Below are 13,029 nucleotides of genomic sequence, written 5' to 3' on the forward strand. Positions count from 1 at the left end.
GAGTTGGGTTTCACACGATCGCTGTTTTCGGAATCCATGTTGATTCCTACATAGTAGATTCTGAGTTTCCAAAAACGACATGATACTCGAGCAAAAGACATGTTCTAAAATTCTACAACAGATCGACGTCAGAGAGATAGGTCTATAGTTTTGCGCATCTGCTCGACGACCCTTCTTGAAGACTGGGACTACCTGTGCTCTTTTCCAATCATTTGGAACCTTCTGTTCCTCTAGAGACTTGCGGTACACGGCTGTTAGAAGGGGGGCAAGTTCTTTCGCGTACTCTGTGTAGAATCGAATTGGTATCCCGTCAGGTCCAGTGGACTTTCCTCTGTTGAGTGATTCCAGTTGCTTTTCTATTCCTTGGACACTTATTTCAATGTCAGCCATTTTTTCGTTGGTGCGAGGATTTAGAGAAGGAACTGCAGTGCGGTCTTCCTCTGTGAAACAGAGCATTGTAACACCTCGAGCGGAAACCAAACTTCCTCCTGAAACGTCTGCATCCTATAGCATTACCACGCCTCGAGCGGAAACCAAACTTCCACCTCAAACGTCTGCATCCTATAGTATTATCCAAACCGTTCCGATAACATGAGTTGGAATTTTTAGCAGTGGCAAGTTTTATTGGCACCTTAAATAAACTATCTTTGACTTGGTATCTGTGGCGAATGGCTGGAGGTCGGCTTGTATATCTAGGACTGCACATAATTTGGAGCTGTAATGATTGTGAGGTGAGTAGGAAAGCCATGGGAAAATGGATTATCAACTTCCGGAAGATGCAGAAAACCAACGACCATCGGGTAAGATGACGCAGGACGTTTTTTGGGACTGCCATGGTGTGATGCTGAATTATTATGCTCGTAAGGGTTCAATCGTAAGAGGAGCAAGTTACAGGAACCTTCAGAAGAACGTTATGAGAAACTTTGAAGACGAGGTGTCGCGAGACACCGTCAGAAGAGACGATTTTGCTCCACGATAGTGCTTCTACTCATTCACTATATGATTTCACATTTTATCAGTATCTTTCCTCTTTCCTCACACTAAGAGGCATTTCTAGAACGAGAAAGATGTGATTTTCGGTGCGAAACATTTCTTGAACCGCCAAAATGAATGCATTTACCAGTAAGTCATATATCGTTTGGAAGAATACATCACCTTCGAGGGTGAATAAATGGATGATGACAACTAACACCACTAACACCACCTGACTGTTTCAAGGTGATGATTACATTTTGCTTCGGTGGGCAAATATCTCGTTTTGATTCACTGCGGCCCCTTGTGGCCGAGCGGTTCTAGGCGCTTCAGTCCGGAACTGCGCTGCTGCTACGGTCGCAGGTTCGAATCCTGCCTCGGGCATGGATGTGTGTGATGTTCTTAGGTGAGTTAGGTTTAAGTAGTTCTAAGTCTAGGGGACTGATGACCTCAGATGTTAAGTCCCATAGTGCTGAGAGCCATTTGAACCATTTTGCTTCACTGTCCGGATGTTTGGGTTAAAATTCGAACCTATCCGGCTACACAGTGTTTTTTCTTATTACAGTTAACTGTCTGGTTACTCCCACTAACCGAGAGGAACGCTGGCTTGTCTATGGGGTAGAGGTGTCCAGCCGTGAGCACCAGCGGCTTCTGCGCGCGGCTGATGAGGATTCTCAAGGCGTGCTTGAAACGCTCACTCGCCTCCACCCAGGAACAACCGTACGCCGCTGCTGATATCTTCTGCGCCTGTGGACACACGTTACAGATCTATATTCAAATTAGCTGTAGACAACAACCATATTGTAAATAACAAAACAATTAACTCTGCGGAGTAACAAAAAATTATAAAAACATATTAACGCGTAAGGAAAGTTTTAGTAATCGTCACTTCGACTTTTTTTTATAACGTTCTTGTCGATAGCAGCTGACATGGAAGGAAATTACATTAAACTCTAGGTTAAATACTGTGTCACTGAGCAAGGGAATCCGGCCTTTGTGGCCGAGCGGTTCTAGGCGCCTCAGTCCGGAACCGCGCGACTGCTACGATTGCAGTTTCGAATCCTACCTCGGGCATGGATGTGTGTGATGTCCTTAGGTTAGGTAGGTATAAGTAGTTCTAAGTCAAGAGGACTGATGACCTCAGATGTTAAGTCCCATAGTGCTCAGAGCCATTTCAACCATTTTGAGTAAGGGAAAATATTCTACTAATATTTGTCAAATTTAACTGACTTTTGCTCTAAAGTAGATTATCTTCAAAAGAATCACCTTCAGGGTTCGTCAACCGGTATTTTCGTGGCTAGAAGATTCCTAACGCTTTTCTATTAATGTCGTACGTAACGAAGTTACCACTGCAAGGCTGAACGTGGTAATGTGAGGAATTAAAAAAAAAAAAAGATGCGACTGAGTAAAATTAATTACTTACAAGTACCATGCAATTTCTGTTATTCTCCCTAACTTAACTACTTAATTTCGTGGCAAAAAGTTTGCTAAAAAGAGATCTAATTTGCATATTACCGCCGCGACTATGTTCTCTTGAGATCTAAAGAAATGACCGCAGTAAACTAAATTACGAGGCGTTTACAATAGGTAGGGAAATGTTAATTTTGGGAAGAACTTTATTTATACTTCTCTAATAATGTAGCGTAGAGGAAGGTGTAAGCAGATGAAGAACGAACACTAACTTCACCTAATGAAGGTCTATTCAGCACTTACACATACAAGAGCGCGGAGCGAACTGCCTCCGGCCAGAACACATACGGTATATATACAGCTGCAGAACATTCCTGTATAATGATTCTTGCCATTTGTGGATACTTCTAGAACGTACTCTAACCGAAGATTGAAATTCAGGTGAGTTTTGAAGTAACGACCCTCCATGCAATAATGTAGTATCATAACCACTACACTAGGGTGACTGCACTACTCTGTTTTTTCTGCAACAATATTACCGTCTTGAAAATGGCCCCAATTAGATATACTGTTACACCAGCGCTTTTTCCAATGCCCCAAACTCTTCTGTATCTCGATCATTTCCATAGTTATTAGCTGTCTCAGCGATCCATTTTTACTCTCACCTATGCTTCTAAGCCGACGGCACTTATTTATATAAACAGAGAATCATCCCATGGGGCCAAGTATAGCGCATATGAAGGCTAGGGCACCATTTCAGTATTGCTTCTGCTCGTCAACGAGCAACTAAGTGTAACAGCTGCATTATAGTGGTGCAAAAGCCATGAATTGTTTCTCTATGAATCCGGGCATATTTTCGGATTGCTTCACGCAAAATGAATTGGACTTGTAAGAAGTACTCATTGATCATTGTGCTTTGTAGGACGAACTCATGGTGCACCATGTCGTTAAAACTGAAGAATGCAGTGAGGATAACCTAAACTTCTGATCGCATTTTTATGCTTTCCGCTCTTAATGCTTCCACATGGAAGCCTGAGTGTTGTATCCGTAGACTCCTGCTTTCCTCGTTTCAGTGGTTCTGCACAGTTACTCCTTGCATACGTCATTATTTGTCTTCGGAATTCAGCAATTTTGGAACGTATTTTCATGTCGCACATCAGAAAAAAATTGTCTGACATGAGTCGGTTTGTATGATAACATCGTCAGGGACTTCACGATCATCCATAATAATTTCTCTCACTTTTTTCACGCTTTCCTCTATCGATTATACAGCGGTCCTTCGGAAAGCTTATTTAACTCATAGCAGATTCAGCAAAGTAATATTCGACGTTTCTGAAAAATTGCTTGCTGTATTCCGCTCTTACAACAAAAATAATACAAATTCTCGAATATACTTTTATACTAAATATATAATCGCCGATACTGCCACAATATAACGTCTCCGACAGCTGAGAACAGACAGATCTACGATAAGACTAACGATATTGATACCTTTCTGTCATGTTTAACAACAACAACTATAAAATCTCGCGAATCGGTCTAACACAACGCACGAAAATGCAGAATTCCTGTTACTTTATGAAGATACCTCGGACATCTTTCCTACAAATGATTTGTTTTATATGTTCATTTGAATACTCAGCTGTTATCACAGGGAGATATCTACTGTACTGCTTGTATTGGAGTAAGAGACCGCGATGACTGGGTGTTGTGTGATGTCCTTAGGTTAGTTAGGTTCAAGTAGTTCTAAGTTCTAGGGGACTGATGACCACAGATGTTAAGTCCCATAGTGCTCAGAGCCATTTGAACCATTTTAAGAGACCGCTGTCTGTGAGGGAAAGACGATGGAGTAGGCAGTTTGTGTGGTGTGCTGTGTGAAGCAACCAAGAGGTAGATTAATGTATGTATGTCAATATTGTTGAACCTGGAAACTAAAGTCTTCAGTCAAATACGGTAAAGATTTAAATAATTATGATTCGTGTTTTTGCCAGTGTGTTAGTGTAGATGATTTGGCTGATTTATAATTGTTGGGTAGCCCCAGAGTGTATGTAAACTATTTTGAGATAAAGACTGATTAGATATTTCATTTTTGTAATGCTTTTAAGATTTGTTAACAGGGCTATGTAACTTGATGCTTTACATTTAAGTTGGATTAATGAAATTAGATAATACTTGCTCATTGGTTGGGAATCAGTTGTGAGTAATGTAGCTTCAATTGTCAGATGTTTTTGAAAAGCAAAACATAACCAGCAATATAATTTTGCTAAAAATCTGAGTGCTAGTAATTAACCATAATCAGTACCGCCTCCCAGTCCAGATCATATATTTTTTTTAAAAGAAACTGAATTTTCTTATATGTTCTCGTTTACAGCCAAAAAAATTTCAAGCGTGTTTCAACTATTATGACAGGCATTGCACACCGTTGAGCCTGTAGCTAGCATTCATATTTTTTATGAGAGTACAAACTATATCACGTTACTCCGTTGCTGCTTTAGAGGTAAGACAATTTAATTTATTTGGTATGTGCACAAGGACCAAAGTTATCAGTTTTGAACAGGGTCAGGTGATTCAGTGCTTAAGGGGCGGAATGTATTTTGCAGGGACTGTATTTCGTTATTGGTATTGGGAGTTGCATTGCCCAATCAATCCGTGTAAAGTTTTTCTAACAGTAACACAGATTAAGCACACCTCTTGCAGTCGCAATACGCAACACGACAACTGGAGTTCTGTACCAATTCCACAGTTCAGACGTCATTCAACATAATAGTAAAGTTATTATATCATAGATTAAAGAGAATTACACACATTACAGTTTCACTCAACTTGAATACACCTCTCATATGAACAAAGCGGTGCAGAATGATATACCCCCTAATTACTACTGTGCAGAGGTCCTTCTTCATGTTTAAAGGGGTAAAACCTTCGCTATTGGTTTGACATCACTCTAGGAAGTTTTCTATGTAGCGGCGTGATCTCGGTGACCTGTAGTTACGAACTTTTCCGGCCTCTGAAAATGAAGTGTTTCGTGTCAGCAATGTTGCGTAAAACATTCTGGGATTTCCTGTCGTGCTACTTGGAGCTTACGACAGTCACCTCCATCGTCTCCGTCAGTAGTCAACTGACTGTATAAACTGATGCTGTGGTGGCCTTGTGTAGCCCATAGACAGCTTGAGATTGGTCGGTAATTAGTAGTGCTGCAGCAGATGGTGTCAACGCCTGCGATGGTGGCGCCACCGCTCCCGTAATAGCGTAAACATTGCGTATAATATTTCCGCCTCTTCCCTGTACTGAGCTCGTTTTCATGCACCACAAAGATTTTATCCGCTCTTGTGGCTGAAGTTCTTCTCAGACATTTTCTGCAGCCTAATTACAGAATCCCAGTTTATAGGAGCTTTGGACAAAGCTTTCCATTCGTCAAACAACATTTTGAGTTAGTGAGTCTGTTCTCAGCAACTTCAGATTCACACATTTCTCGATTTTTAATGTGCCATTGATGTTCTCCACAGCAGTTGGAAATGGTACCACGGACTGACCGAATGTAATTGCTTCCATACTCACAAGAGGTGCTATAGATCCCAGGGGTCGTGAGGACGAGACTGTTCTTAACAGGGCGCAGCATCTCTTTTGTCCTCTTAGAAGGTCGGAAAATGGATCTCATATCTCGTTTTCCACAGACTCTGCCTATTTTGCTAGATGTAGCATCGAAGAAAAAAAGAAATACGATCGGCGGCTCACCTCGTGAATGTTCGACATTTTCACGTTTTAATTATTTATTTGTAATTTCTGCTACCAGTCAATTTTATTTGTTCCATGTGTCATCTAACATAATACGATACGTTTCGAACATGTCCTGTTCATCATCAGGCGTTTATACATACATACATACAGAGAAATTTTACGTAAAAATAAACTGTCTTAAACTAAATGAACGTAGATCTTTTTGTCCATTGTTCGTTTCTGTAGTGGGATGGCATTTGAGGGGGGAGGGGCGCAGTGGATGGCCAGAAATCGATGTTGCTGCGATACATAACAAACAAGAAGAAAAACAACCAGCAGAAGACATCACTAACATCGGTTTCTGGCCATACACTGCCCATCTGTCCCCCCCTCCCCCTAAATGCCACACCAGCCACAACAGTAACGAACGATAAAACAATGGACATAAAGTTCAAGGTTAATTTAGCTGAATAAAATTTATTTTAAGTAATATTTCTCTTTATGTATGTATAAATACCTGATGATGAACAGGAGATGTTCAAAACGCGTTGTATTACGCTAGACTAAACATAAATAAAAGTGACTGGTAGCAGAAATTACAAATAAATAATTATCCCACGCAGTCACGGTTCACAAACGTAGCCTCTATGCCCGAAAATAACTTTCACATTTCCTTCAATGTGCGTGGACTAGCGGTACTTGAATGGCCGGGGGGATCAAGCCGACTTTTCGTTGTATTAAAATATCTAAAATTGATGGCATTCTTTCTTTCTCTGTCTCGACATTGTACTGGATGTTTGGGTGTGTATTATTATTTGAATATAGTACGCTTAAGACGAATAGAGTGTTATCACTTCTTTTAATGTCAGTATTCTCCTGAGTAACCTCTTCCCAGAGATGCAAATGGGAAACATTTTTATCTCTGGAATATTTTCCCCAGGAGGAGTCCATTATCACTAAAACATATAGTTGTGTAGCATGGCCTCAGGAAATATAGTTATGTTATAGACTCTGTTTCCTTTCAGTACTGCCTCAGTACCAGTATAACAAAGCCTTGTTGGCTAATGTTGCAAACACCATAATAGCTTGTATTACTTCTAAAGCAGTGTATTAATGCGGCGTTTTCTGTCTCTGAAGCATTGTATTAGCACAGTCTTTGCAGTCAAAGCTCTAACCATATTTCGGCTTTGTTACTTCCAGCTGATCCATCCCCCGTTTTCTTCTGGTCGTAACAGTGATATTACATCATTAGTGGATCACGCTCAGTATCTGAGGGTACATTTCAGGTTAAAAGTACACTGGTGGGCAAAACGTAAGGACGAAAGTAACTTTCACATGTTGCATGACTAGATCGATGAAACTTGGACCACAGGTGGAGAGAACTGTTGTAGTATTGTTTAGTACAGTACAGTACAGTACAGTACAGAAAATTACTAAAAGAAGTACGCAATGAGACGAACCGAAATGACACTTTTATACAAAAACAATAATTACACTGAACTCACTGTGTTTCATAATGTTTCCTGGACAATACAGTAAGTGGGACATGGTTCTTAATAGAGTGTGTTTTCTGGGGTGCATTAGCTGCACCCACCTCTAGCCATAAGAGAATACATCCAGCATTGTCGAACGTGATCGGTTAGGTGGTGTAGGTATGGAGTTGTGGGGAAGCATAAGGTTAAATGAACGTACTGACCTCAAAATCTTTGGACACGGTATACTCACTGGTCAACGTTATTATAACACTTTACTCCATACCTATGCATATCTTTTCAGGTGTGCATCGGCCCTAACTTCATTTTTTATGGATGACAATGCACAAACGAATCGACCACCGTAGGTGGACTAGCCTGCCCATTCCCGCGACTTAAATCCATCGAACACATGTGCGTCGGCTGCGGTGGCCGAGCGGTTCTAGGCGTTTCAGTCCGGAACCGCGGGACTGCTAAGGTCGCAGGTTCGAATGTGATGTCCTTAGGTTAGTTAGGTTTAAGTAGTTCTAAGTTCTAGGGGACTGATGACCTAAGAAGTTAAGTCCCATAGTGTTCACAGCCATTTTTTGAACACATGTGCGATGCATTGGGGACACGTACTGCAGTAGATCCACATGGACTTACCACTGTTCACCAGTTGTGAACATCACTGGAGGAGTAATGAAATCCTGCACCACAAGAACTCCTCGCCAACTTCATGGCTAGCATGGGAGCACATTACGGAGCATGCATTGCCTTCTGTGGTGATCACTCACTGTTATGAACCGTGCTCCTCCTTTAGTAATGTCCAAGGGACCATAGTTAATCGCGCTGACTTTTGTGTAGTTACTGTCTTTGAATAAAAGTGTCATCTCTGTCAGTAACCTTCATTGCCGTGCTGTAGCAATTTTTTCGATGGCTGGTGTAATTTCATCGTGTTATGTTACGTTCAAGTATCAGATCGTGCGAAAGTGACTTTCTTCCTTAAGTTTTTCACACCAACGTTGGTTGATAATCCCATGTGACCTATCAGATTGATTTTCAAAAGGAGTGGCACTCTCACGATAATCGACGTTTTGCCAGCTTACACACACAACACGCACACAGCAATACTCTTCATATGTGTATGCGTGTAACCTGGAAAAATGTACATTATCCGAAAGAAGTTGTTACGCATACCACCAGGCAAAGGAATCACCACTAACCTGGCATATAGCTGCAGTTGCTGCGGAATATAATGTTCCTGTAACACCTCCATCAAATGAGTCTGCAGTGCCACGAAAACATGTTAATAGTACAATAAACAGATCAAATGAAAAAGCGACTAGTTGCGTATTTTACCACACACTGTGAGAGGATAGTCGATACTCTTCCTATAGAAGCTGTGAAGGCGGTGATAACTTGAAAACCATGCGAAGTATAAGCAGTGGGGCGCATTGTCAATAACTAAGCAGTTCTACTCGTGTTCTCACCTGTTCTGTCACTGTGTGAGCTGCCCAGCAGTAGAGGTAGACCTGGCCTCCTGGAATGGGGAGAAACGACATCGAGCTGAACGCTGCAGAAAGGTCCTTACTCTGGAATGGAAGTAAGTTGTCAGAAACTAGAAAGAAAAATATAGTAAATATTTTTAAAATATTTCAAAAACTTCTATTGAAAAGCAATAAATATCCAAGAACATCTTGATTAATTTCTCTCAGCGAGTGTAATAATCTCAGAACAAAAACGTGACGGCTACGAAACCCAGAAATAAGATAGTGTCGAACTTCCTGACAGATTAAAACTGTATGCGTGACTGAGACCCGAAATTTGGACCTTTCTCTCTGCTGACAGAGCTACCTCATTGCTGTACATCCGCCAGTACCTGATCTCCTTCCTTCGAAGCTTTACATACGCTCTCCTATGAAACTTGCAAGACCGGCACACCTGGAATAAAGGATATGGCGGAGACATGGTCTAGCCACAGCCTCAAGAATCTTCACTTTGCAGCTGAGTGTATGCGCTGATATGAAACTTTGTAGGGGATGTAAACTGTGTGCCGAACCGACACTCGAAGTCGGGACCTTTGCCTTTAGCGAAAAATTGCTCTACCGACTGAACAAAGGTCCCAAATTCGAGTCTCGGTACAATAAACAGTTTTAATTTTCCAGGAAGTTTAATATCAACGAACTCTCCTCTGCAGAGTGAAAATTTCAGTAAAAATATCATCATGATGTCGATAGCCCACGGACGTGATTGCAGCAACACAATTATTAGCTCATTTCAGTTCTCCTTTGGTCATCTAAAGCACAAAGAATATACCAAACATTTGGGGTAAGCTAACAGAGACGACAGAGGACAATAAACAGAGGGTTTTTGAAATAGTGAACCTGTAGTTGGGAATTAATTTTTCAAGTGGTAGTAGGTCATGAATGATGAATACTTGGGTGGAACGCGAGTCACTGTGTGACTTCTTATATTTTTTGACAGACAGCACAACAACATTGGGATGTTACCTTGAAAAATAGTACGCAATAGTCTGCAATGAAACGAAGGTATACATCAACACCGTTCGTAGATCATGAAACAACATTACTCGTTGCAGAAATATACAGTCATGTATTTTATGTATAATTCAACAATATGTAAGGCCCAGAAAACAGAGTGAATGCGCCACTACCCTGGGATCATGCGTAGGATATTTTAAGGTTACAAGTACGGATATGAAGCTACAGCGACTAGTTGGTAGTAACATAGCACAAACTAATCGGTGTTGCTGAAGATTTATTTAAAAAAAGCCTAATTATAGAGGAACAATTTTGTCGTAAATGGAGACTGTAAGCGAGCCCTAATAAAACTGCCGAAAAGAATTTTCGGTGAAAGCATGTGTGGCGATGTTTAAAAATACGGTCCATCGTCTTTGAACATGTATTTTCGCCAACATATCGAAGATAGATAGAAGTCACCACCAGCTAAACTGAAGAGCTACAGAAACTGGTACAACTGGCAAATATCGTGTAGGGCCCCCGCGTGCACGAAGAAGTGCCACATCACTATGTGGCATGGACTCGACTAATGTCTGAAGTAGTACTGTAGGGAACTGATACCATGAATCCTGCAGGGCTGTCCGTAAATCCGTAAGAGTACGAGGGGGTGGAGATCTCTTTACAAGGCATACCAGATATACTCAATAATGTTCATACCTGGGGAGTTTGGTGGCCGGCGGAAGTGTTGAAACTCAGAAGAGTGTTCCTGGAACCACTCTGTAGGAATTAGGGACATGTAGGGTATCGCGTTGTCCTGTTGGATTTGCCTAAGTACGTCGGAATGCACAATGGACATGAATAGATGCAGGTGATCAATAGGACGCTTACGTACGTGTCACCTGTCAGAGTCGTATCTAGTCGTATCAGGGGTCGTATATCACTCCAACACACGCCCCACACCATTACAGAGCCTTCACCAGCTTGAACAGGAATTCGACTTCATGGACAACAATTCGCGCCCCCATCGTGCACGTGAATGACTTCCTTTAGGAAAAGGACATCGCTCGACTAGAGGGGTCAGCCTGTCCTCTATCACTGACGTCAGTTTGCAGTAGGGTTTGGAGCATATACTGTATTCAAACATTATGAATCACCTCGAAGGGAACGATCTATTGATACGTAATCAGCATGGTTTCAGAAAACACCGTTCTTGTGCAACCACGAGGTAATGGCCGCTATCGACATGGGATCTCAAGTTGATTCCGTATTTCTAGATTTCCGGAAAGCTTTTGACACCGTTCCTCATAAGCGACTTCTAATCAAGCTGCGGGCCTACAGGGTATCGTCTCAGTTGTGCGATTGGATTCGTGATTTCCTCTCAGGAAGGTCGCAGTTCGTAGTAATAGACGGCAAATCATCGACTAAAACTGAAGTGATATCAGGGGAAGCGTCCTGGGACCTCTGCTGTTCCTGATCTATGTAAATGACCTGGGTGACAAGCTGAGCAGTTCTCTTAGGTTGTTCGCAGATGATGCTGTAATTTACCGTCTAGTAAGGTCATCCGAAGACCAGTACCGGTTGCAAAGCGATTTAGAAAGATTTCTGTACGGTGTGGCAGGTGGCAGGTGGCTAAATAACAAAAAGTGTGAGGTGATCCACATGATGTCCAAAAGAAATCCGTTGGAATTCGATTACTCGATAAATAGTACAATTCTCAAGGCTGTCAATTCAACTAAGTATCTGGGTTTTAAAATTACGAACATCTTCAGTTGGAAAGACCACATAGATAATATTGTGGGGAAGGCGAGCCAAAGGTTGCGTTTCATTGGCAGGACACTTAGAAGACGCAACAAGTCCACTAAAGAGACAGCTTACACTACACTCGTTCGTCCTCTGTTAGAATATTGCTGCGTGGTGTGGTATCCTTACCAGGTGGGATTGACGGAGGACATCGATAGGGTGTAAAAAAGGGCAGCTCGCTTTGTATTATCACGTAATAGGGAAGAGAGTGTGGCAGATATGATACGCGAGTTGGGATGGAAGTCATTAAAGCAAAGACGTTTTTCGTCGCGGCGAGATCTACTTACGAAATTTCAGTCACCAACTTTCTCTTCCGAATGCGTAAATATTTTGTTGAGCCCAAGCTACATAGGTAGGAATGATCATCAAAATAAAATAAGAGAAATCAGAGCTCGAACAGAAAGGTTTAGGTGTTCGTTTTTCCCGCACGCTGTTCGGGAGTGGAATGGTAGAGAGATAGTATGATTGTAGTTCGATGAACCCTCTACCAAGCACTTAAATGTGAATTGCAGAGTATTCATGTAGATGTAGATGTAGATGTGGACATGAAGCCTATCGAACATGTCTGGGATACATTGAAAACGGCCGTTTATGGACAACGTGACACGCCAACGACTGTGACGTATCCACAACGAATCGCCGTTGAGGAGTAGGACAATTTGGGCCGACAGTGCGTTGATGAACTTGCGGGTAGTATGCTCCAAAGAATACAGGCATGCATCAGTGCAAGAGAACGTGCTACTAGGTATTAGGGGTACCGGTGTGTACAGAAATCTGTAGCACCACCTCTGAAGGTCTCCCAGTATGGTGGTACAGCGTGCAATGTGTGGTTTTCATAAGCAATAAAAAGGGTGGAAATGATGTATATACACTCCTGGAAATGGAAAAAAGAACACATTGACACCGGTGTGTCAGACCCACCATACTTGCTCCGGACACTGCGAGAGGGCTGTACAAGCAATGATCACACGCACGGCACAGCGGACGCACCAGGAACCACGGTGTTGGCCGTCGAATGGCGCTAGCTGCGCAGCATTTGTGCACCGCCGCCGTCAGTGTCAGCCAGTTTGCCGTGGCATACGGAGCTCCATCGCAGTCTTTAACACTGGTAGCATGCCGCGACAGCGTGGACGTGAACCGTATGTGCAGTTGACGGACTTTGAGCGAGGGCGTATAGTGGGCATGCGGGAGGCCGG

The 13,029-nt window shown here is 42.2% G+C and overlaps 1 protein-coding gene across 1 annotated transcript in view; it reads right to left on the reverse strand.

Moving 5' to 3' along the window:
- LOC126100520 (odorant receptor Or2-like) overlaps window positions 1-13,029 on the reverse strand; it is a 50,778-nt gene that overhangs the window by 15,420 nt on the left and 22,329 nt on the right. The window contains exons 3-4 of the mRNA XM_049911132.1: window positions 9,044-9,145; window positions 1,564-1,719 (exon numbers count right to left, since the gene is read on the reverse strand). Coding sequence (XP_049767089.1) covers window positions 1,564-1,719; window positions 9,044-9,145 — 258 coding nt within the window. The remainder of the gene's footprint in view (window positions 1-1,563; window positions 1,720-9,043; window positions 9,146-13,029) is intronic.

This window comes from Schistocerca cancellata, chromosome 9 (assembly GCF_023864275.1).
Source record: "Schistocerca cancellata isolate TAMUIC-IGC-003103 chromosome 9, iqSchCanc2.1, whole genome shotgun sequence".
Lineage (NCBI taxonomy): Eukaryota > Metazoa > Arthropoda > Insecta > Orthoptera > Acrididae > Schistocerca > Schistocerca cancellata.